At 36.1% G+C, this 26,661-nt stretch overlaps 2 protein-coding genes across 3 annotated transcripts in view; one reads left to right on the top strand and one right to left on the bottom strand.

The window, feature by feature from the left end:
- Nucleotides 1-3,983: 3,983 nt before the first annotated feature.
- LOC121408173 (nucleoredoxin-like) lies at nucleotides 3,984-8,361 on the bottom strand. Its single transcript, XM_041599531.1, has 2 exons — nucleotides 7,922-8,361; nucleotides 3,984-6,204 (listed from the first exon to the last, which is right to left on the bottom strand). The coding sequence occupies exons 1-2, from the start codon at nucleotides 8,231-8,233 to the stop codon at nucleotides 6,061-6,063; spliced, it is 456 nt and encodes a 151-aa protein (XP_041455465.1). The 5' UTR covers nucleotides 8,234-8,361; the 3' UTR covers nucleotides 3,984-6,060.
- Nucleotides 8,362-23,675: 15,314 nt separating this feature from the next.
- The window catches only part of LOC121408172 (WD repeat and SOCS box-containing protein 1-like), a 28,147-nt gene continuing 25,161 nt past the window's right edge, over nucleotides 23,676-26,661 (top strand). Inside the window, exon 1 of one of the 2 annotated variants that reach the window (XM_041599530.1) lies at nucleotides 23,676-24,150. In XM_041599530.1, coding sequence (XP_041455464.1) covers nucleotides 24,114-24,150 — 37 coding nt within the window. In that variant the 5' untranslated portion in view covers nucleotides 23,676-24,113. The remainder of the gene's footprint in view (nucleotides 24,151-26,661) is intronic. The other variant, XM_041599529.1, reaches the window with a different exon arrangement.

Below are 26,661 nucleotides of genomic sequence, written 5' to 3'. Positions count from 1 at the left end.
TGGACTTTTCCTAGGGTAAAATTCAACGTAACATTAAGTAAAATTTACAAAATATTTGGTAGAGTCTTTTTACCCAACCAAAATGCATGTTCTCATTTTACCCAATATTGGGTAAACTTTTTCTAGAGTGTACTGTAAATGTGTTCTTGATCAATCTTTCGGTTAAAGGCCCATCACGATTTGTAACGGATTTGTTGGTATGTGAAGTTGACCTATATTGAAAAAACACAGTAAACTTATAATCGATGTCAAGTACAGAAATATAGAATCATAGCTCTCGAGAATACGGCCATGAAAAGTGGAGAATAACTCAAATACAATCATAATTTGATGTATATGATGACTGAGGAGTGGTAAACACAGGAATGATTTCAGAGATAGAGAAAAACTCTATATAAGCATGTAATCGAAAAGGGAAAATGTTTTTTGAAGGACATATTTTATGTGTTTTTCATTAAATAATGATGGATTTGAACGGCAGAGCTATTCTTTTTCAAGTCATTTCATTCATTCTTTCAGCAACAAAGATCTACATACTCTCTTCGTTCTGCCGCTACTCCTTCCTATATGTCATTCCAAAATCCAGAAAACATGCCGGTTTCAACCCTTTCAATCTCTTGCCCCGTCTTTGGAACAAACTCCCTCCATCTCTTCGAAACCTCTCTTCTCTTGACCTAAAGCACACTTATATAACCATAAACCTTAACTTGTCTTATGCTATCAACAGAGCTTTGTATCCTCTGGAAAAAAGCGCTATATAAATCCAGTTATTATTATTATTATTATTACTTCGGAATGTTAAATATACGGTATAGACGTTACATAATTTAAGACGAATTGTACATTCATGTGTAGGCCCTATCACAGTAAAAACAATACTGTTCTTTACAATACTGTTTAATACATGAATCACGGGTGTAAATCAAGGGGGATGGGGATATATCTTTAGAAATATTTGCGAGTATGAAAATGGATTGGTCAAAATACCCAATGATAATGTAAAAGTTTCTGACCAAAAACATAAATCACTTATTTATTAAAATCTACCATATTGTAATTTGATTTGATTAGACACAGCAGTATTCACTGAAATTTATGTTAAAAAACATGCATGAGTGAAAGAAAAAGTATTCGGAGAGAAGTTGGTGTCTGAGAGGAAAATCGAATTTCTGAAGTGTGTTGACATCTTAATCGAGAAAATTTTTACTGAAAAAAAAACTATTCTTCTTCATAATTAATGCTTGGATTTCAATAATTTTTTAATCAGGTATGCTTTTCATGAATTATGATCAATTAGAGTTGGTCTCCTTTCTTCAAATTCTTTTAATCACTTATCATTTATGACCTATTTATTTAGAGCGTCATAAAACGCTTTTTGCCCGAAGATACGCAACGTTGATGTTATTTCATTATCCCGGCTGTATAGCTGTGCTTAAGCATTTGAGGATTTTCTTCCTACCGGATACTCATTCACCTCACCTGGGTTGAGTGCAGCACAATGAAGGTAAATTTCTTGCGGGAATAGAACAAACCTCGGTATGAAAGACGAGAGAGAAAGTCATAAACACTAGACCTCGACTGTGATATACCGTCGACCTGCATAGCTTGGATCTGCTGAATAGTGAATTTGGTAATTTCCATACTTTGCACAGAGATCAACCGATTTCATTCCCGCGGTGTTGAAATAGTTATTAAAAAGTGCCCAGTGCTACCCACTTTGAAAAATATTTTACACCATTCAAAGAGTATCAAACTCTTTTTCTCGGATGATCAATGAGTGACAATACTGTATTATTGTATACGGTGGAACACAATAATCAATCATTAGTTAATCCATTTGTTCCGTCAGTCTTTTATCCATAAATAATTATTATTATTCTTTTGTCCATTCAATTCACAATCAATTTTTATAAGAATATTAATTTATTGCAATTGATATTCTTCAATATCATTTCAAAATCAGCAATTTTAATCAGCCATGTCATCATCAATTACCATCATCGTCGCCATCATCATGATCAACATCAACGTCATTATAGCAATATTGTAATCAATACCTCATTTTCATCACGAATTATAACCATAATCATAATTAGCCCAACATCAGCATCATTACCACCCGATCATTACCACTCCTACCATAATCTTTCTCTTTACCATCAACATAATCATCATCATCATTATCATCATCATCACTATCATCATCATCACCATCATCATCATCATCATCATCATCATCATCATCACTATCATCATCATCACCATCATCATCATCACCACCATCATCATCATTATCATCATAATTATTATCATCATCATCATCATCATCATCATCATCATCATCATCATCACCATTATCATCATCATCATTATCATCACCATCATCATCATCATCATCATTATCATCATCATTATCATCATCATCAAACATGATTATAATCATAACAACCAACTACCACAATCATCTTCAATAACATCTTTTTCGACATTATCAGCAGCAACAGCAAAACATCGTCGTCAATAACCATTACCATTAACATTGCCAATGTCATTTTCCTCAAAATTGTCAACGTTGATATCACCATTATTTTCGTCAGTACCTAATTATCATCATCATCATCCTCTTATAATCATCAACCAAATATCCTATCACCAACAACCAAAGCCTTTGTAGTCAGCAACAGCAACATTGTTGTCATCAGCATTATTTACTATATCACCATCACCACTATCATCGTCTACATCATCATCATTAGAACCATCTTTACTATCATCATAACGACCACCACTTCCATCATCATCGCCATCATCATCATCATCATCATCATCATCATCATCGCCATCACTCCTACCGGCAGCAACACGAACGGAAGTATGGCATGAAATTTATTTTCTTTAACTTTTTTCTTTATTTATGTTCTTCTTTCTGTCCACTTCTTTTCACTTTTTTCCCTCTACCTTTCCCTTTTCCCTTTCCTCTTGTTCTTTCTTTCTTCCCCTTTCCCTTTCTCCCTTTTCTCCTTTTCCCGTTTTTTTTTTATTTTCACGGTGAAATCCGCCAGGGGGAGGCAGCTTGTATGTTTTCCTTTGTTTTGCACATTTCCTCTGGAAAAAAATATATGACAATGATAGATTTCCATAGAGTTATACGTTAATTGGATCAATCGTAACTCTTTGTAAGACGGCGCCCTGAAAAGTGGTCGGACTACTGAAATCGAAATTCAGTCCAGTTCGAGCCCAAGCCTCCCTGAATGAATAAAAACAAATTCAATTCCAAATCGTATAATGACGTCATCATCGACTGCGACTTCAAGCCGATTTGGACTTTACTCCGACCATAGGGCTGGCCGCAAAGTAAAAATATGATTTTTGTATTCCTAACATCATGTCAAACTTTATATGAAATCATTTTACTGCTTGGAACTTTTATATTTAATGCAAAATGTGATTTCTTGAAAAATGGCATCGCACCGGATCGCATAGTGTGAGCCGGGCGTAAGTGGAAGGGGTGACTTCGACGAGGACTGCCATGCTCATTATATCTCCATGGTCGAAACTTAAAAGAATTATGTTTCTGCTACTTTCCTTTTTTAATTCACATTCTTCTTTCATTTCTTCTCCTTCCTCATATTTCTCCCCTCTCTCGGAGGACTAATCCCTCTTTCTTTAATTCTTTTTGTATTCTTATTTCTTTTACTTACTCACTTCCTACCTCATCCAATAATTCATTAAAAAGGGCATGGAAAGAGCGTACGTTTATCCAATATTAAGTAAAATATATCATTTTAAAGAATAAGCTGCCACACATTCAATGAAATGAGACAAGTAAAAATGGACATAAAAAGGTAGACACAGGGTTCATTTTTTCAAGTTGGTGTGTGTTACTCCCCCCCCCCCCCCCCCCCCCCCTCCTCATATATTGCCCTGTCTCAGCAAACACATCTCTCTAGGCCTAAAAGAAAATGTCAAACCAAGAACAAATATCCAGTTAGAAAAGAAACTTTATTTTTATTTTTTTACAAAACAATAAGACACAAAATAATTTGTCACTCCAATAAGTTGTCATAAACAAAGACTGAAATATAAAACTAAAAGAGTATGTAATAAAATTTCCCCGAAATGCATGAGAACACATCAAAGGATTGCACTACATAGTATCTATAGAAGATAATATACAAAATACTCTTATTTCGATATTCAACTTACAAAAAAATATTTACACAAACCTGTGGAGTACTTTACTTTCCTTTACCATCAAATGAAAATAAACGAAAGAAAGTGGTTCTATGACAAACAAGTGGAATTGACAAGTCCACGATGACCTTGTCTCCTATGACATTCCGCAATCAATATGTAGACGCTTTCTAGAACGCAGAACCTTTTCTCAAAAGCCCTTGAAGACAACACAGTATTTTCCAAAACATCAGTGTCCGACGTCCTGGACTCTGGACAAAAGTCATACATGCTATTTTCCGTCCGGTTCGAATCTTCGGACGATCTGCTGTCCCGACAAAAAAAATTCAGCTGTCCATTGTGATTTGACTTATATTTGAAAAGGAATCAGTGCGTTGTAGAAAGCGTATGCGTAGATATATCGTTTGAAGAACGCGCATGGGACGAGCTGCCGAATTACGTCAATCCATGCAAGCACTGGGCTCATGTGTGATGTGGTTTGTATACAGAAACAATGTCCGGACACCATCACCGGCTAGTCAACACCAAACTTGAAAAAAAAAATGAAATTATTAATTGGAACGGATGTAATGGCACTCAAGTCTACACTGAAATATACACTCTCAAGAAAAATAGTTCAACTTGTTCCACACTGATGAACATTTTTTCAGGTGTAATCAACACCTTTATGGTCTTAAACGTGCAAAGTTGCACCCTTTAACAGTGCTCCCAGTGCGGCATTGGACTGTACATTTTAAGATTAGAAGTTGAACTTTATTTCTCTCAGACTTTCGTCATCGAGATCATATCTCTAACACAAAAGAACAGCACACAATGTAAATAGAAACATATAAGGTGTATAAAGAAATGAGTGTGTCCTGGAATTATTATGTTCACACATACACGATATTAAACATATTCATCTATACGTCGTAATCTACCTTATGTTCGATTACGCTCTAGTTGAAACCTGAGATATTTGTTTTCAACCCGCATAAAAAGAGATGCGGATAAGCACGATGATATAGAATGCTGCCGGATTGGGAAGATGAAAACAAATAATTATTTGGGAAATGAATTGCTCCGGTGATGATGATGTCATAGGCCTAAAATTATAACGCAGCTACTACACTAGTCCTTGTGTTTTCAAACATTAAGTGAAATACCAATATCAAAGTGACATAAAAAATATTTGGAAAATAATAGTAATTAACCTCTGTGCATCATAATCATTTAATCAAGAAAGAATTAACATCAAGATCGATTAGGGATCCGTTATTTTACATTATGGTATATGGATTATGTTTGGAAATATTAACAATGACTCGTTTTTTTTTTAAACAAGAGTTTCTAAAACAGAAAGAAACAACCAGCTTATCAGATTGCCTACATGTTGACACCCCCTCCGCCTTCGTATTCAGTCCAAAGAACGGGTTGGGCATTATGAGGTTCATCATTTGTATTATTCACACAACATTGCGTAAAATTTACACAGCATATTACTATATTTTAACCAACAACGTACTTTTACAGAGGTATTATATAAAACCTTCTTCATACATAAGCCTACGAATATGAAGTAGCACGGTGATTGTCATCAAGAAATTTAAAAATGAAGAAATTTTGACAGCTACTTGCAGGGATATGGTCCATCAGTGATATGGTCCCACCCTCGCCTTAGTTTAAAAATAAGAAAAAAAATAATAGATGCCTATAATTAAAATCAACCCTTTTTTCCAGAAAGATACAAATATTAACACAATAGACGCTACGACCATGGTAATTGTAATCAGGTAAGTTTCAAAACTTAGGGATCTTCAACTGGCTTCAATATACTTGGAAAGATGGTGGTTGAGCGCATCCATCAAGATAGGCCTAATGCTGAGTCTACTCTCGCCATGGGAAATCGTCTCCCTCTGGATCATCCATCACTTTATTCCTGCCTTGCTTGCAAACCACGTCGCATGTCTCGCTGTCGAGGATGATGAACGTTGGGATACCCCTCACACCGAACTTAGCACAAAGTTTTTCCTGATGGAACGAAAGAAAAGAAGACGACAATCGAGTAAGTAAATGTGTATATATATATATATATATATATATATATATATATATATATATATATATATATATATATATATAAAACCCCAAACTGAAATTAAAGTCTAATGGATAAAAAGAATAAATGAAAGATGAATAAATAGATCGATCAATAAACAAACCCATATGCCTACATAACACCAAAAGAGATTAACATATTCACGGTTCGCACACGACGAGTAATAGATGCGGATTCGAGCAAATTCTGCCCCAAAGTTTGTTTGTATGTTAGTTAGCGAATACATATTCAGTTCTTTGGATGTATGAACTGCTGAGTACTGAAAAATAATGAAAGCGATAAATTATGTGGAAATGAAATCCCGATACTAGGAAACGGAAGAACAGTTCTTTAAATGAGTCATGAGATTTCTGATCGATATCGAGATGTTACGTAATATAAATGAGTCACATAGAAGATACTTCGTATATACCTGATGTATTCGCTTTATATACCAATTTTAAAGAAGACGGATAGAAAATTAACAAACACACAATCAACAGGCTTTTCTTCAATTATTTTATTGATTACTTTCTATCCTTAATTTTTGTTAGTATATATATATTGTTCTCTTCATCCATTTCTTTACAATATTTAAATAGAAAAGAGTTGCCAAAAAGCTGTTGTACATGTAAAGCTTTACACACACACAGATATATATATATATAGTTCACTTTATCTATCTATCTCCATTTTTTTTTTTTACCTATCTATAGGGGTCGCGCCACAGTAGGGCAGGGGGTGACGGCCAAAAATATTTTCTTAGTCGTGAAAAAAAAAACAGAAGAAAAGGACAGGGAAAATGAGGAAAGAAAGGAGAAGAGTAAACAAAAAAGAGAAGAGTGTGTTTGTTGGGTCGTGTTACTACATAATATTATGCCCCTATATATGACATTGTTGAAATATCCTACAGTGGGGTGCATAGCTACCCATATTATTCATGATCAACCACCGCAGATCTATGCGTGTAAGCATAATACTGCAATTATACTTCCGTATCGACAAAATTACGGTCAGGAGCAAACCATGCAAAACAATCGGTATTTCAGTTCCTATTCATAAATTCATACCCCATCAACTCCCGCGTAATTATCAGTCTGTCAGTATACTAAGCGTTGTAAACAGTATAGGCACGGGATTATATACAGAGTAGCGCCGTATAGTACTGTACATCCGCTTGCGACGGAGATGGCCTTGAAAAGCCGAGTAGAGCCATATCTGAACATCAGCGCCCATTACTGCTGGGTAAAAATAATTATAACATGGTGGTTGGAGAGGCTACATAGCTGCTACTTTATTTCCTTTTTTTCAAGTGAGGTTGCATGTATATATATATATATATATATGGTCAACCCCGCGCACTTGAAAAAAATAGGAAATAAACAGTAAAAATATTACAGTATACATATTATCTATAAGGCATCAATCCTCATTTTAAGCTGGGAAACATGACAAAATGTTTAGGGTACTCAGATCGAGGAAAGATTTATTTATTTTTCTTTAAGTTCGTATTGTCTATTGAGTATGAAGTCCCCCCCCCCCTACCCTCAAGCGAACTGATGATTAGATTAGGCGCCATCCCAACTTCTATATGATCGGCATCAGTGCCATATCGGTATACCCAATGTTAATATTTTTTAATTCTCTCACCTTCCTATCTCGATCCTCATACGGGACACATTTCCAAGGCATCTCTCCGACGTAGTAATCTTTGAACTGATCCGCAGTCTGATCGGAGCTGACGAAGACAATCTCCAACTTGCCCTCATTCTTCTCCTTGAACTCCTTGTAGAATTTGGCCAGCACTGGGGTGAACATGCGGCAAGGAGGGCACCAATGCGCTGAGAAATAGATGCCCACGTATCTACCTGAACCCACGAGAGATGAGGTATCTACTGACACCAGCTCTCCATTTTCTTGTTTTTGGCAGATTTTCTCTCCAAGAAGCTCCACGAGTGCCATATTGCTCGGTTATTTGCACCCCAACCTCACAGGGATAGAATCAATGAATGTTAGCTTGTGTACGCGTTCTATTGAAAACAAACGACAGTAGCTAGCTCGGGAACTATAGCTGCCCTTATTTATATCCTAACAGCGATCAATGTTTCCTGCAAGTCACTTCTGTTGGTGACGTAGTGGTCTATGAATAGCACAATGGAGTATACACGCCACTAACCGTTTTTAATAAATGGACATTGTACTGCGATTCAGAGGGTATGGGTATATAGGCTTGGGGCCCGGGGTTATACCTTAGACTGAAAAATCAGTTGTTTCGGAGGATTTTTTATTTTTTTTTTTCATATATTCTATGATTTTTTCAGTGGGAGGGGATGCCGCGCAGCCAGACAAATCCTGGCCGAAATCGACTATTTTTTCGATCTAGCTTAGGATGTGTGCAAGTGTCGATTTTCAACATGAATCCCCGAATGAATCATGATTGAAAACGCTATTACAAAACACAGAACACACATACGCGATCAGAAGTGCACCGTACTTAATTCAGAGTGTACTCCTATTATATATAAACAGAGAATTTTAGTGATGCCAATTCCCTGATCTGAAGAATTGTTCTATATCCCGTGACTTTCTACTCCCATGTAGTATAACTTATCCCTGGAAATCTCTTTGGACGTCAATCACCTACCTTTAGTTATAAATCATCGCAATGATATATGAATATTCCATAATGATATCCTCAAATTTACCAATGTATTCACTGCATTGTCTTTTGATCACGGTGTCGTAAATAGCTATAGTCCTAAAATACATATTTTGAGATAGTTATCATGATTATAGAGGGTAGATTAGCCAATAAATTTATTTTTGTCGAGCAAATAACACTACAGAATTATGTCCACAAATTAACAAGTATCACATACGGACCATAGAAAGGCCCATATGATATCATATTATGATGCTATTCAAACACCTCGAGAAAGAAAAGATTTTCGGTGCATGAAGAACAGCTTTATTAAGGCCACCGCACTCCTTAAAGTGATTGGTTAAAATTGGTTTGACTTTTAACAAAATCTGAGCTCGAAGGTCACACTTGTCATCTGTGTCTTTGATATGTTACAAAAATGAAGCCCAGAAAAAATTGCGATCCAAAATAATTATTTAGTGCTTCAAAAATTGAAGTACAAAGCCAGAAACACCATCTTAATTTTATCCCATACACTTATGTGTACTATTTAGGCGTCTATAAGACGCCTATTTACAAAATCGGGGTTTGCCTTGTAGTTTTAGCTTTTCATTCTCAATAATGGTTGTTTTCAGGGTTTATTAGTTCTAATACATGCACTTGTACACATATTTCATCTTGGTTTGAGAATTTTTTAAATCTGCTGCTCACAAAGTTAAACAATACCTTTAAAATTGGTCTGCGACCCCATACATGAACGGAACACAAGTTCCATAAAGCTGCGATGATGCGATCGAGTTAAGTGCGCGAGCGAGAACAATTTTTGCCACTTTCCAATGCAAGAAAAAAAAGTGTTTTTTTTACATAATATTCAGAAAATTCCATCACATTATATATACAACACATTTTATTCGAACATTCCATTTTGACGTTTGAAAACTTTTTAACTATGCTTTGGAATAAAGGACGAGTTCTTGAACGTTGAGTTTGGTTTCGAGAAAGTTCTTAAAACGTTTTGTGTTTACTGAATTTGCATTGATCGAGTTCCATCAATGCGAGGGTGTCTCACTCGTGTAACAATAGTGCTAATAATAGACATTACGTACGCCCTTTTCACAGAGCTGAGATAAGATCATTATTCACTTTCATTTCACTACCCTTGTGAAATAAGGGGCTTTCACAATCGCTCTTGCGATCGTTTGCGATCATTTGGTCACAACATTTATATTGTACACAATCGCAACGGTTGTTGCACCACCATAATTGTGAAAGGCGCTATAACAAACAGCTTTGAGTTGGCAACGAGAAATACACACGCCGGAGCTCGAGCACAGAACACACGCATCTACAGAGCCCGTACACCACCCCCCCCCCCCGAAAGAAAGAATAATGAAAGGAAAAGAGTTTATATATTAAGTTGAATATAATTCTAACAGAACAGAGCACGGATTTAAAATATGCTCGCTCGCACCATTCCCCTCACTATCAGACCCGTATACATTTTGAAGGTGACAGGGCCTCTTAACACAATTATGTGCCATTGGTTGCAATGATATTATGATCAATCGTAAAAATCACGGTAATCATGGTTACGGGGCCTTGGAATTTTCTGGTCGGAAATGAGGCCTATATTTATCAAATAAGTTTGCGTGCTGTTTACGAGGGAAGGGAAGCGTACAAATCGTAGGCCATGCAGGCAATGAATAAATAATTTCTTGAACTTGGTTTTATCGAAGTCATTGAGTTTAGATGACACCATTATGCATACCCGGAAGCATGGACGTAACCTACCACAGTTTTTTGCATGCCAGAGGGGTGGGGTGACCACACTGATCTATCAGTGGGTGACCATCGTCTCCTTATCGTTTCTCGATCCGGTGATTTTGTCATTTTTAATTCGTCAGATCGGAGGGCAAGTCAGCTATACAGTCAGCTGCCCTATGATAATAGGGAAATGGCTGATCTCGATCTCTCTCTCTTCACACCCTATCCCTAATGAATCAGTGACAAAATAATTACTCAGCGATTTAAATCAGAGTCTGATGTTATCATGCATCCCCCATGCATCATGATTATGCAATCATGATGACGTGTAAATTTTGATGTGGATGCATCCAATCCCCCCCTCTCTCACTCCCTCATTCTCGTTATCTTTCATTATCCCCCTCTCCCTCTGAACCCATCTCCCCTCCCTCCTTTGCCCCCCTCTCTCTCTCCCACCCCCCCCCCCCCCCTTTCCCTCGATCTCATTCTCCTAATATGATAAATATGCGCATACGTATGGAGGAATTTAATTTCACAATCTACATCTATTTCTTGTTTTCGAATCTCTTTCCATAATCCGTTCGCATAAAACCCTGTCCGAGAACACGCGTGTGCATGCAGGGGGGGGGGGGTGAAACCATGGACCTATTGGAGTTCAAATCCCAATTTTGAAGCACTCAAATTTCAGGGCTATTTCTAGGGGGGGTGTCCCGAAACGGAAGATCTCCATCCATGTTGTTTGATGATGATAGTCAAGGTCTGATATGAAACATGTTTAAAGGTCAAGTCCACCTCAGAAAAATGTTGATTTGAATCAATAGAGAAAAATCAGACAAGCACAATGCTGAAGCTTTCATCAAAATCGGATGTAAAATAAGAAAGTTATGACATTTCAAAGTTTCGCTTATTTTTAACAAAATAGTTATATGAACGAGCCAGTTACATCCAAATGAGAGAGTTGATGATGTAACTCACTCACTATTTCTTTTTTGTTTTTTAATGTTTGAATTATACAATATTTCAATTTTTACGAATTTGACGATTAGGACCTCCTTGCCTGAAGCACAAAATGTTAAAATAATGGAATTCCACGTGTTCAGGGAGGAATGAAACTTCATTTCACATGACAATGACGAGAAAATCAAAATATTTCATATTTCAAACAATAAAAAACAAAAGAAATAGTGAGTGAATGACATCATCGACTCTCTCATTTGGATGTAGCTGACCCGTTCATATAACTGTTTTTGTGAAATGAAGGGAAATTTTGAAATGTCATAACTTTCTTATTTTACATCCGATTTTGATTAAATGTTTAGTGTTAAGCATTACACTGAACATTTCATCAAAATCGATTGATTTTTTCTCTTTATTCAAATCAAGTTTTTGTTGGGGTGGACTTGTCCTTTAACGATGCATGGATTGGATGCTCTTATAGGTTTTTTTTTTACATAAACTATACTAAACTAAGTTGGGTCCGATTACCATGCGAGCAAATTTTTAGAATTATTTTGAATATTCGATGGGGTAAAAAAATATTTCAAGATAAATCATGGATGCCTCCAGAATAAATCTAAAATTGGGAGAGTGTGTAAACATGAGGGATAATTAAAAAGTGCCTCCTCTACATAGTGGATTATGCGCTTTATAAGTCAAACGTATTATTATTATTGTTATTATTATTATCATTATCATTGTTGTTATTATTGTTATTATTATTATTAGTTTTGTTATTATTATTATTATCATCATCATCATCATTATTATAATCATCATTCAGAACATGTGACTCTTAAATGTAGGGCAACATACTGTCTAAACAACAATTGGTTACAAAAATATCCAACTCTGGGTAGTTTTCTACTATCGTTTTCACCCAAAGCACATGTATTGGTTTAAAACTACCCAGAATTAAGCTTTAACCAATTGCTGTGTGGACAGCTTGTTGCCAATTTTTTTTTCAAGAGTGTGAAGTTAGGACATCGCTGTCATCACAAAAAAATTATCACAGTAATTCCCCAAGATGGAATTATGCCTTACAAAATTTATAACGCGAATGTGCCTTGTGCCAGAGGAGAGATTAGGACTGTCGATACTTATATAGTTGATGTTGATAATATTGCCGTCATGAAAAAGAAAAGATTTTAAAAACTGACTTCCGGAGTTGATACAAAATTCAAATTCTGAACAAAGATTTCAAATTTGGAATATACAAAATAAATTTAAAATATTAAATGCTATTTTAAGTTTATAAAACGGAAAAAATCGTTTAAATATTCATAATTATTTCAACCGCATCGAGTTGATTGATATCAACTCATCCTCTAAGTTGGAATTGCCTCCCTGAAAACATCAAACAGTGCTTGACCTCTGAAGCTTTCAAACATTACCTCAAAACATTCTCTTTAATTCTTCTCAATTTCTTTAATAATTTCCTAAAAAGCGCGTTGAGCACTCTACAGAGTGGATTTGGCGCGATATAAATGATGTGAATTCCCTTCGATTTACTTCTGAAGTAAATCAAAGGGAATTCACAGCTTCTCATTCGGAGAGCAAGGATCAGCGTATTTAAAGCATGTATACATAATTTCTATATGCTCTAGCCTCAAGATTCAACCCAACCTTATGTTTTTTAAGTTGTTGGGATAAAATACCATGGGCCTTGGAAGAGCAAAGATTTTCCTTGGGGGTGCTGTGTTTATAGGCAGCAACCCCTAGAATTCTGGTAGGCGTTAAAAATTGGATCAATGTAAGCAAAATGACCTAATTTATGTATAGCGAAATAATTTTTCTGCTTGTCAAACTTCTCGGGATCAGAATAACCTTCGTTGTTGCAGTGAAAGGCTTTCTTTTTTTTTTTTTACTTGTCAAATTTACATCAGCACCCCCAGAAAAAAAAAAGAAATCGTTCCCAGTGCCCTTTGATATTATACTCTGCAAATGAGCAAAATGATCGACAGAGTGAGAGATTTGCGTTTTTAGAATCCAAATTTTTCCAAGGTATTTTGATGGCATTTAAACATGAATTGATCTGAACAACAATATTGAGTGTCTGGTGAATTGAACAAGTAAAGTTTTGGTGTTTATAGGTGTTTGTACAATACACCCTCCCACCCTTTCCGAAAAGTGGAGAGGGGGGGGGGATATCCACCATCTTCCCGATATTTATGCCAGTGAGGAATCAATGATAATTATTAGGTAAACATGAGAGTATTTATCTTTTACACCTGACCTAGATTTATTGAACATTTTAAGAAAATTAATTTTCTTTTTGTTTTATAATTATAGGATCGTGCAGATTTATAGAGGAGACCAGGGTCCGTAACAGAAAGGTTAATGATTATTAATCGTACGCTTGATTTTCACGATTGATTGTCATGCCGTTGTCCTGATTGTACATTTTAGTTAAGATATGGAATCAATCGTATAGAGAACTGTTCTATGATCATTGCTAAGCTTTGTGTTACGGGCCACAGATCGTTATTGGTCGATTGGATGCTTTTCTTCATAATGACGGCGCTATACATTTTCAATATTCTACATGGTTGATTTGATGAATTGATCTCTCGTACGCATATAAACTCTATTTTGAAATTTGAAAAAATTCTTTGAATTTTAAGACAATCAGGAAAGATGATGGAAAGCTTACCTTGGAGCCGTCAGCAATACGCTTAATTATATTTTTGAACATCAGATATATGAAATAGATTTTACAAAACAAACACACAGCCCAAGTGGAAAAAAAGCAAGAAAACTAATACAGAATAATGAGAAAGATGATAATATAAATGATATTAATTTGAGATATTATAATCATTCATGTAATTATCATTTCATATATTAATTAATTCATTCAATTTTGTCTATAAATATCCTCTGTTGTCATGATGATGACGATTGTAATGGTGATGATGAAGATGATGATAATCATAATAATAATAATAATAATAAGCAATGATAATAGTAATAATTATAATAATTATAATGATAATAATAAATATAACTAAATATATAAATAAATATATATATATATATATGAATAAATAAAAAAATATATATAAATGTAAAATGATAATAATAAAATGCTCTGATGACGAGATAGTTTGGTCATAATGGTGCCTGGTTACCATTTTTGGTTAATCTATCTTCCAATTTTTCTAATTATTCCCAGGGTTGAAAATACTAGGTTTCTTGGCGTTATCATTGATAGTATAATTTAACATGGATACATCGCATAAATGAAATTGAGAACAAAGTTGCAAAATAATACAACGCCTAAGTATTTACTTGCCTAAAACTGTATTGCGTACATTGTATTGCTCTTTAATCTTGCCATATTTTTATTACTGTAATTTGGTCTGGGCTAACACATATCAAACCCATCTTTAAAAAATATGTTCCCTTCAAAATAAAATTGTACGTATTATTTCTCTAGGCGACAAGATACCACCAGCAAATACCACGAATTTGTTTCATTCCCTAAAATTGTTGAAATTAGCCAGCGTTCTCGCCAGTGTATAATACGCATGGTGCAAACACCATGCGTGCGGAAATGGAGACCAAGTGGAACCATGCGTAAAATTTCAGCGACATGCGTGGCGACATGCGTGGAAAAATTAAATGGAAATATTCATTAAAAAAAATACACTCCCTGAACTCATCTTAGTGATATCAACGTAATTTATCGGGTTGCGCCGAAGTCCCACCAACTTAAGACCACTTACAGGCCTCCTACGCCACGGCTAGGAAAGTGGCAAGGCGCCCAGCTAGCTCGCGGCTGCTCGCTACGGTTCTCCTCCCGACTCCCTGGTCCTTTCATTCTCTCCCAGTCATCCATGACCCAACTCACTGCAGACATAAAAACCACACACACAAATTCTCTCCCCATCATCACAAGATCAACTCACTGCAAACATTATACACACACAGGACACAACGCAAGCACATGTTTGACCGTGGTTTGACCCTGGCAATTGTTTCTTCGAAGTGATTGTTTATAATTTTTAGTGCTGTGATGAGAGAGTGATTTCCGTGCTTGACTGATATCTGATTTGATTTAATCCAAGTTTGAATGTGTGGTACTTGGTTTACTTGAGGTCTGTATGTTTACTGTTTAGTATTTTTAGCCCATTATTTGTCAAGAAAGATCTGCATTCGTGTCCAAATACAATGTAAAAAGATAAAGTTTTTGTAGAACTTTCGTACAATTCTGAGAAAAGTAATTTTATCATAGAATATACCTGCAAGCCTGCAAATGTGAAGTTGAAATTATTTAAATGATGCATTTAAAAAAAAGACTATCCATCATGAATGCCGTCCAAAGCCTCTCTTTGCAATTAAATTTACCCTGACCTAATTTCTCACTACAGGCCATGTAGCAGCCAAACCCAACACAGAATAAAAAGGGCGACAATCTTGTAACCCCCCCCCCTCCGCAAGAATATCAGATTTCCAAACATGTGCTTCTCAAGATTGTGCAATACTAGCGGAGACAAAGAAAGTTATGTAAACAACTCGCGGAGGGTTGGGACTAGTCTTTGTTTTCAGTCACTTAAGAAAATGGCAAACTGGATAAAGGTAAAATACATCATTTAAAAAATGATTGTTTGGAATGAAAAGACTAAGATTAAAGGAAATATGACTGAAAAATATTCATAGTTCAATCGCTCATTTCATTACTGACAGAACAATAATATGTGTTTTATTGACTTTGATTTAATCCAAGTTTGAATGTGTGGTACTTAGTTTACTTGAGGTCTGTATGTTTACTGTTTAGTATTTTTATATAGCCCATTATTTGTCAAGAAAGATCTGCATTCGTGTCCAAATGCAATGTAAAAAGATAAAGTTTTTGTAGAACTTTCGTACAATTCTGAGAAAAGTAATTTTATCATACAATATACTAGTCCTTTGTCAGGACTGTTGTGTGTGTGTTTTTTTTTTTACTCTGGCCCCTATACTACACAATCGACCTCTACGCCCTAAATATAAACAACCCCTCGAATTATCCTTCCCCCACAAAAATAGGGAATATCGCGATCAATGGGGTTTGGTACATGGTGGAGAAAGAAGAGAGGGGGGAGAGAAATGAACTACCAACGGATAGAATCTAGACTAACAATATACCTGCAAGCCTGCAAATGTGAAGTTGAAATTTAAATGATGCATTTAAAAAAAAGACTATCCATCATGAATGCCGTCCAAAGCCTCTCTTTGCAATTAAATTTACCCTGACCTAATTTCTCAACACAGGCCATGTAGCAGCCAAACCCAACACAGAATGAAAAGGGCGACAATCTTGTAACCCCCCCCCCTCCGCAAGAATATCAGATTTCCAAACATGTGCTTCTCAAGATTGTGCAATACTAGCGGAGACAAAGAAAGTTATGTAAACAACTCGCGGAGGGTTGGGACTAGTCTTTGTTTTCAGTCACTTAAGAAAATGGCAAACTGGATAAAGGTGAAATACATCATTAAAAACTGATTGTTTGGAATGAAAAGACTAAGATTAAAGGAAATATGACTGAAAAATATCCATAGTTCAATCGCTAATTTCATTACTGACAGAACAATAATATGTGTTTTATTAACTTCTGGTCAATATTCCAATATGACAAGACTCCCATTTAAGACTAGCGAGCAAATGATGGTGGGGGGGTTCTGGAATGAAACCCCCCCCCAAAAAAAAACCTTCTCACACAAGCACACACACAAATCCCTATGTACTTTGATGATACAATCACAAGTGTTGCTTAACGCAACGCACGTGCTCTGTACTGGCTTTGCACAGTCACAGAAATACACACAACACACACGATGCATCACGGCACACACTGCAGGCTCCAAGCAGAGAAAGTTTGTCCTCTGCTCGAAGTAAATCATTCTGTCAGCTCCAAATTCCATGTTTTTTCTATCTCAGTGCTTGGATTCGGCGCTGGCTCCCAAGCCTACTGAACGGCAAGTATCTGTGCATTTATGTGCATTTGTGTGGGCTTAAATATACGCCACAATGGGGCTTCCTCAGCGTCTCTATTTGATGAAAAGGCCGTCGCTTCCGCGCTCCGCGCGGGAGGGGTGAACCCCCCCTCCCGTACCCACCCCCCAGGAGTGGCAGCACAAGTCCCCGACATGCGTGATTTTTTTTCTGGCGAGAACGCTGTAGAAGACATCAACAAACTTCAACAATGTCATTTTCTCTACAGGTGTTTAAATTCTCAAATTCCACAAAAATTCCGTGATTCGTTTACACATGTTTCCAACTTACATCATTTTGATACCCGCTCAAATTCATTCCCAAACATAGAAAAATAATCTTCCAACACATTCGTTTACACATGTTTCCAACATACATCATTTTAATACCCGCTCAAATTCATTCCCAAACATAGAAAAATAATCTTCCAACACAACATTCGTTCTGCTGGCCCCAAAATATGGAACGAAATTCCGGATTACATAAAAAAAAAATCTCTATCGACAACCATCTTTAAGTACAAAATGAAGAAAAAAAAATGCTTCTGTAGTTTTAAATATTTCCATCTAACGTTCCATTTTGACTTTAAACATGATAACATGAACCACGGACAATTGTTGTTGCGGCATTTATATCCCCCCCCCTGATATTTTGTTAAGCATTCTATCTTATTTAGTTATTCATGCCCGCGTTCCCCGCTCACGTCTCCCTCTCTTGTTCCCTTTCCTTTTCTCTGCCCTTTCCTTTGTATTGTATCTTTGTCTATGGGCGTATCCCCCCCCTCAAGCCTCGGCTTTTAGGGTATACGCCTTCTTCCTTAAACCCAACGGTTACACTTCGTAGTTCCGAAGGTTCGTAATTCCGAAACACGTAAATTGCCTATACCTCGATGTTCGTTAATCCGAACATTTGTGGCGTTTTTCCGAAGGTTCCTAAGTCCGAAAACAAAACAGGGTTCGTTATTCTGAAGGTTCGATAATCCGAAAACGAAATAAGGTTCGTTAATCCGAAGGTTCGTTAATCCGAAAACAAAATAAGATTCGTTGTTCCGAAGGTTCGTTAATCCGAAAACAAAATAAGGTTCGTTGTTCCAAAGGTTTGTTAATCCGAAAACAAAATAAGGTTCGTTTTTCCGAAGGTTCATTAATCCGAAAAATGAAATGAGGCAATTGGGGGGGGGGGGGGGGGGGGGAAGAAGGCAAGGGCGGCCGAACAAATTTTCATTTGGGGGGCAAAGCCAAAAATGAAACTCATACGTCAAAATGGGCACTTTGGTGATATTTTCACCTTGAGATTATCATCTGCGTGAAGTCATTGTGTGTTTTATAGTAATTAAGTAGAGAAAAGCATTTTTAAAGTGACTTCTGATTATGGAAAGATGTATATTTAGGCATTATTTTTCGCGAGAGAGTATAATGAGCGAGTGGTTTGGAAAAAAAATCAAAGCTAAAGGTGTAAAACTCGTTTTGGGGGTCAATTATTGTTAAAATGGCATTATTGCGAGGTGTTGCGAGCGTGAATCACGAGCTAAAACTTTAGGTCATTTCAAAAAGAAATGAAATAAGAAAAAAAACCGAGCAGGTTTCTGCTGTCATTAAAAAGATGTGCATCTAGCTTAAGAATCAACACGAGCGCAAAACGCGAGCTTAAATATACCGACCAGAAAAGGAACCTGTTAAGGACTGCATTTAGTGACCGCTTTAGAATACATATTTCACCAATCGAATAATTGAGAGTGCGAAGCGCGATCTGAAAATTTGTAATATTCCAGCCTGAAAACTAATCTAAAATGTATACTTTAAAAAGAGTATTTCATTTTGAAAAAGGGCACATTTCATTTTGAAAAAAGCATCTTTTCCTACGAGGATTTTTTTTGTGGGGGAGGGGAGAGGGGCAAGGGCCCCCCTTCCCGGTTCCACCGTCCCTGGTTTCAACAATTAAACAATGCGAGCACGATTTTTTTTTTGCCTTCCGACCTAAAATTGACATTCTGAGCAGTTTTTGTAATTACGAACGGGATAAGTAAATAAGTAATCAATAATGATTCGAGCGCGACGCGCGATCGGAAAATAAAAAGAGATTTCACACCTGAGAAAGGGTTATTCTATTAATGTCTTGTGAATCATGAAAAGGATGGGCAATTGGGTATACACATTCACACATATAGGCCTACTGTTCGGTGGATACGAATTGAAATGCATTCCATTTTTAAATTTCACATGGATTATGATAAAAAAAGAACATTAGATGTTAAACTGTTATCATTTTTATCGTCATTAACTTTGTCAACACTAGGTAACGATCAATAAAATTGTTCACATTTATATTCTTTTTTTACCATTTTTATTATGATCATCGTTTGGAATATTATGTTCATCATAAGTATTATTTTTATTACCAGCAGATGCTGTTATTAAAAATTACATCAAATCAAATACAAATCCTATTATCTGGAGGTTACTCGCACGCGACCAACACACTAAATCCCCTGCACCATCAAACCATTTGCTTTGGCAGCAATTGCTCAGATAAAATCGAAATTAAGCCTATGCTTGATCCGGGCGCCTATTCTCAATGCAATGCATGCTTTGGCCACAACACAAACATGTATCATCGGTCGTTATTATTGCATAATATCGTGTTTTCTTGTAATGACAACACTGTTTTTTTACCAAAATGAATTAATTTCATTTTCGGAAATACGAACCTTATTTAATTTTCGCATTAACGAACCTTATTTCGTTTTCGGATTAACGAACCTTATTTAATTTTCGCATTAACGAACCTTATTTCGTTTTCGGATTAACGAACCTTCGAAATAACGAACCTCATTTTGTTTACGGATTGACGAACCTTCGGAATTACGAACACCATTTCGTTTTTGGACTGACGAACCTTCAAAATTATGAACCTTATTTTGTTTTCGGACTGACGAACCTTCGGAATTATGAACCTCATTTCGTTTTCGGACTGACTAACCTTCGGAATTATGAACCTCATTTCGTTTTCGGACTAACGAACCTTATTTCATTTTCGGATTAAGGAACCTTCGGAATTACGAATGTATGCGAAACCGCAACATGTACATATCTATATTTTAAAAACAAATTGATTTATGTATGAACTTATGTTTACAAGAAAAATATGTGATGAAATGGAAGAAAATAAATGTTTTATTTGAATTGAATTTAAATTTTCTAATTGTATATATTTTACAATAATTTTTTTTCTTACGCTCATAATAATCCGCGTTTTTTCTCCCTTCCCTCTCGAGGCTCCCATTGATTCCATGTTATATTTCTTTTATAGATTTTTAAACAAAATTCGTTATTATCAATAAGGGAAATCAACTATGAACAAATTCCAGTTGCTTTCCGATTAATTATTTTTTTTAGTTTACTTCCTTGATGTTCAAGGACAAGTCCACCCCAACAAAAAGTTGATTTTAATAAAAAGAGAAAAATCCAACAAACATAAAACTGAAAATTTCATCAAAATTGGATGTAAAATAAAAAAAGTTATGACATTTTAAAATTTCGCTTAATTTTACAAAACAGTTATGTGCACATCCTGGCTGGCCGGGTATGCAAATAAGGAGACTATGACGTCATCCACTCACTGTTCCTTTTGTATTTTGTTATGTCAAATATGAAATATTCTGATTTTCTCTTCATTGGCAAGTGATACAACGATTAATTCCTCCCTGAACATGTGGCATTAGCATTGTTTATATGTTTCAGTCAAGTTGCTCCTTATTGTCAAATCTATGAAAAAAATGAAATATTGTATAATTCGAACAATAAAAAACAGAAGAAATAGTGAGTGATGGACATCATCGACTGACCCACCTAGTTGTGCATGTCACTGTTATGTGGAAAAATAAGCGAAACTTTAAAATGTCATAACTTTCTTATTTTACATCCGATTTTGATGAAATTTTCAGCACTATGCTAGTTTGATTTTTCTCTATTTATATTCAAGTCAGCATTTTCCTGGGGTGGACTCGACCTTCAACGAATAAGCCTACATGGGCCGCCAGAATGGGAACTTCTGCAGCTTTTTTCAGCATCCCCTCCCCCTACAAACCTGCTCCATGGCCCCTGGCTGTTACATTGTTAAACGCGGAAATAAATTGATTTTTTTAGTCGAAAAATAATGTCGAAACATTAATTCCCCCACACGCCCAGACGTTTTTCATGTTTGTTGACAATGGGGGCGCTAGACATTTTATCATTAGTTCAACAAATAACTATATTGGAAAAATAACCCCATACCCATTGGTCAGCAAGGTTGTCCACTGCCTGTTGGGTCTCATTTAGAATGTTATTTACATCCGTTTTGTCTAATAACCATTTTGACTAATTGGCACTTTGTCCACTTGCCATTTTGTTTAATTCCGTCTAATCATGCTAATATCTAGGTGAAGTGTTAAAGAATAAGTAGAAAAGGATGAAATTAGACCAATGGGTCCCTTACACCATATACATGTACACTAAATTGGAATAAGAGTCCCGTATTCTGAAGTCGGGTTAACTAAAACTCAGGTTTAAATTGTGGTTTACTGAGTATGGAGAGCCAATTGTTACATAAATCACTAAAGTAGAGATATCATACTTCAGCTCCTCTAGCTCTCAAATCATTCATAATTGTCTAGGAAGTATAAAAAGATTGTCTTCACCATCGATGAATCAGGAAGGAACACAATAAACATAAGAAACATATAACTTAATACAAAAAATGATACTTTGGCTTCCCATACTTAAACTACAACTTTAAACCTGAGTTTAAGTTAAACCCGACTTCAGAATACGGGCCAGAGGGTTTATACCAAGTGTAGTGTAAACCAAATGACAGCGAGACCAAATATTGATAGTAGACCATGTCCGTCATGTCTTGTTGTTAGAATGTATTTGTAGACACGGTGAATATTATGCATTTCGCGCCATGCAAGTCACTCCCCTCCCCCTCTTTTTCAATTAAGGTTGAAAAAGTTTGCTATTTTAGATTCTTGATATTTTTGTGATAAACATTAAATTGAAACAGATTGGAATGTTAGGAACGTTTATTTTACGACTACACCCTCTGTTAGCGAGATTACGCACATCAGCAGGGCAGCGTTGGAATTGAATTTTGAGAAACATATTTTTGTGGGCTAATAACCCACTACAGGGGTGACAAATGAAGAAAATGATGGTGATGATGTGATGATGATGATGATGGTGTTGGTGATGATGATGACGACGACGATGATGATGACAGCAAACCAAAATCATATTTACTTTCTCTCTAATATGCTCTTTAATCACTGTGAGTAGAAAGCTTTTATATATTATAAAGCGCTTTGGGTATGTCATTATTATGGAAAGGCACAAAATTACAAAGCGGTATCTGAATTACCCCTTTCTGAGATTCCGAGATTTTTGTTTTTCATTTTTAGTTTGGTTTAGTTTACTCCAACGATGTTGTAGGACTAAGCCTGCAAGAAATGTCTATTGCTGCTCTCCTTCAGACAAAATTAGATGCGCTACTTATGTTGGCATGGAGGGGTGGCAGGGGTATCGTAGACAGTGAAAAAATCCATGGAAACACACAACAACCGAAAATCATTCAAAGTCATAGGCAATCTTCTCACAATGCTTATCCAGTCTATTCTTAAATGCAATCACTGAACAAGCAGTAACTACATCTTATGGGAGACTGTTCCACACATCTATCACTCGTTGGCAAAGAAAAACTTACGCACATCAAGACGCGAATATCTTTTCTGTAGCTTTAAATGATAGCTAATTATCTATCTTGTCCTTTTTAAACGATTTTTCCCACCTTGAATTTTAGTTCCTACCAAATTAATGAAATATGTTTTTAAAACTGATGTCATAATGTCCCCACCAAATTCATTTTCAAATTTCTCGAAACATCGTCTGCCTTTGTTGACAGTTGTATGCAAATGAGTGTGGGGGGTCACTCGTGCATGATGACGTCATTTGTGCGCATGCGCGGTGGTACTTTTAATGCGATCGCGAAACGAAGATGCCTGCGAGCTGCAGAGCTAGCTAGAGAGATAGAGAGAGATACGAAACGTTGAATCTCGACTAATTTTGTTTCTTAGTGGAGAACGTGTGGCTGATAAAACATATTTCCCACTTAAGCCTACACTCTTAAGTTTTGGCTCAGTGGCTTGATGAAATCGATCCTTGATCAATTGTAATAACCAAATTATCGTTGGGTGTTCATCGCTTGCTTGCTCTGACTGCACAACAATACTGAACACTCGTCGTCAGTACCGGTACACACACACTGCTGCTCAGCAAGAGCGAACTTCCCTGTGATTCGGGGACTTACTTCGCCGTGCCGGTGTGAATAAGGAAGACTGTCCGAGGGCGCGGAACGTGGCTTCGCCGAAAATATCTGTTTTCCGTCCTCATAATATATCTTGTAAATTCGAGAAGTCGTCTGTTAGGGGAATGGGTACTTCCCGGAACAATTCTTTCGAAGATATTGGTAAGTGAAAGTTATTTTCAAACAAAAATAAAACTTTCTTACCTCCTAAAATATATTTTCATTTCCAAATTTAATTCAAGATATGAATGAATTTCACCAACATCATGACCGAAGCAAAGAGTGACTTTTAAAAAGTCTAAACATGCCAAAGGCAAAGGGTAATGAAAATTAGGAAATAAGGGTAAAAATTTAATTTCAGAGAGCAGAATAATTGTTTTCATCATCATGCACATGATTGATTACAAATCAATGTCTCAAACTAAAGCAAAGCAACGCAGCTACATCGTACATGTACCCCAATCGGAAAGTGTTGTTTTGAACTTTTTATAAATAGGAATGTTGAACTTTGAAGCAAAACACAAAGGGATGGTTTTCATTCATTGTTTTTCACCTACATGTACATGGTGCATTAAAATAGGCAGTGTTTTTTTTGTTATCTCTCTTTTATTATGTATAAATGTGAACATATAATTAGAATTTGCATCAAACATTATTTCAACTGATTGCAAAAACTGTTACTTTAACCTGAACTGGTTCAATGAATCTTAATTGTTTTAAAAACTTCAATTGATCACAAATCTTGGTGTTATTACTGATTTTGAAGCCAATATTTATGCGTACACTACAGTGCTGTATAATTGACCAAATTAATTTTCAAACTAGAAATTACTACAGTACATGTATCTCTTTTTTTTCATTGATTGCCTTGAAAAAAATTTTAGTAAAATTTTCATTCACAAATTTTAGTAGGCCTACCACACAACATCAAAGTTTTTCAAACTAATGATTTTGAGAAGAGTTATGCTTGATTTTCTTCATAATGCTAAATTTCTTGTGTCATTAATTTATTGTTTCTGATTACATGGTCACATGTAACTTTTGTCCTCAAAATGCTCAAACAAGCCCTGAAAAATTCCCATTCCCTGCACTGCAGTGTAATTTGTGAACAAACTGTTTTTACATTGTCATTAATTATTTCCGTGTGTTGGTTCAGATTGGAGTGAAGCGATATTGTGTAGGCTAGTGTAGGTCTACATTGGAGATGATTTAATTTTGACACCTTTGTTTATTTATTTATTTTGTGTTCCCTGTATCCAATTTTCTATCTGAAAATTTCTTTAGTATCAAAACTGTACTCTTGATCTTTACATCATGTATCTAGTCAAGTGTGATCATTACCAGTAATCAATTAGAACTCGGCAAAAAGATTTGGATGATGCAATTATTAAAAGTCTGATTCTTCTGTTTACAGCCATTGACTTGAGTGTACTGTTGTGGTCCAAGCCAATAATAGTGTAGAGTAACGGTATAATCATAGTCCATAGAGCTATCACAGAAGCTCCATGGTATAACAACAGTTAAAAATCTGTCTGCTTTGAACAGTCATCCACATGCCTTTTCCAGTGTACAGCATACTATGATCAATAAATGTGTATGTGTGTGTGTGTCCATTTGTTGGTAATACACTCTCCCTCCATGGATGGACATTTGCATAAAAGAGGGTGGGAGTGTATACTCTTCTTCCATTGGTCAATTTGGGGGTGTGTATTGAAAGTGTGTATGGAATTCCATTCCATTGAAGAATAGCCATGTGTGTGTATTTGAGTTTTGTCAGACGTGTATCAATCAGATATGATTATTTACGTCTGGGACCGACCTTTTACGTCACCATCCGAAAGACGTGACCAGGGCTCGAACCTCGTACCTCTGCATCAATTTGTAACTTCCCCACAGCTTGGATTACAGGCGCACGCCACAACGCCCAACGCCACAACGCCCAGCCACTGCTGCATATAAATAGTCTTCAATTTCAGACCCTGGTTTATCTTGGTTTATCCTGGTAATAAAGTGGGTCTGTAACTTTTGTGTGTTATACCCTTTTCTAATGCAGTTTTCTTAACCCCAAAATGATTTGTGAACCCAATGCTATCCTTGACCCTGTACAATACTTAATTTTTTCCTTTCTGCACAGTACAAATTTTGTGCTTTCCCCCTGCTGTCAGCTGTCTTGATCCAATCATACATGTAGGTCCATGATCCAATGTACGTACATGTAGTTCTGAAATAGGTCTATCATTTCAGGTGCACATGTTCAGCACCTGTATATTCAATTATTGCACAAATGTTATATTGTATAGGCCTATACATGTATGTACATGCAATTGCATGTTAATTATCATACCCTTACAATTTTAAATATAATCAGGGGCAGATCAAGGATTTTCCAAAGGGGGGGGGGCACATTTTCCAGAGGAAAAAAAAGAGATACTGTATAAAAGCACAAAAAAGGGTCTCCACTTTCAAGGGGGGGGCACACTTGTGTTTTAACAGCATTTTTACATTACAAATGTTAATAGTGCCTCTCTAAGGGGGGAGGGGTACTGGCCAGCTTCCCCCCACCCCAGGATCCGCCAGTGAATATAATGATACCCTTACAATTTTAAGCGTGATGTGCATGTGTACAGTGTACATGTAAAAGTAGCTTAAACCAGTAGGCCTAAAATAATTTTT

Source organism: Lytechinus variegatus, chromosome 2, assembly GCF_018143015.1.
Source record: "Lytechinus variegatus isolate NC3 chromosome 2, Lvar_3.0, whole genome shotgun sequence".
In the NCBI taxonomy this organism is placed as follows: Eukaryota; Metazoa; Echinodermata; class Echinoidea; order Temnopleuroida; family Toxopneustidae; genus Lytechinus; species Lytechinus variegatus.
Note: the sequence above shows the minus strand (reverse complement) of the source record. Positions and strands in the feature narration are given on the sequence as shown.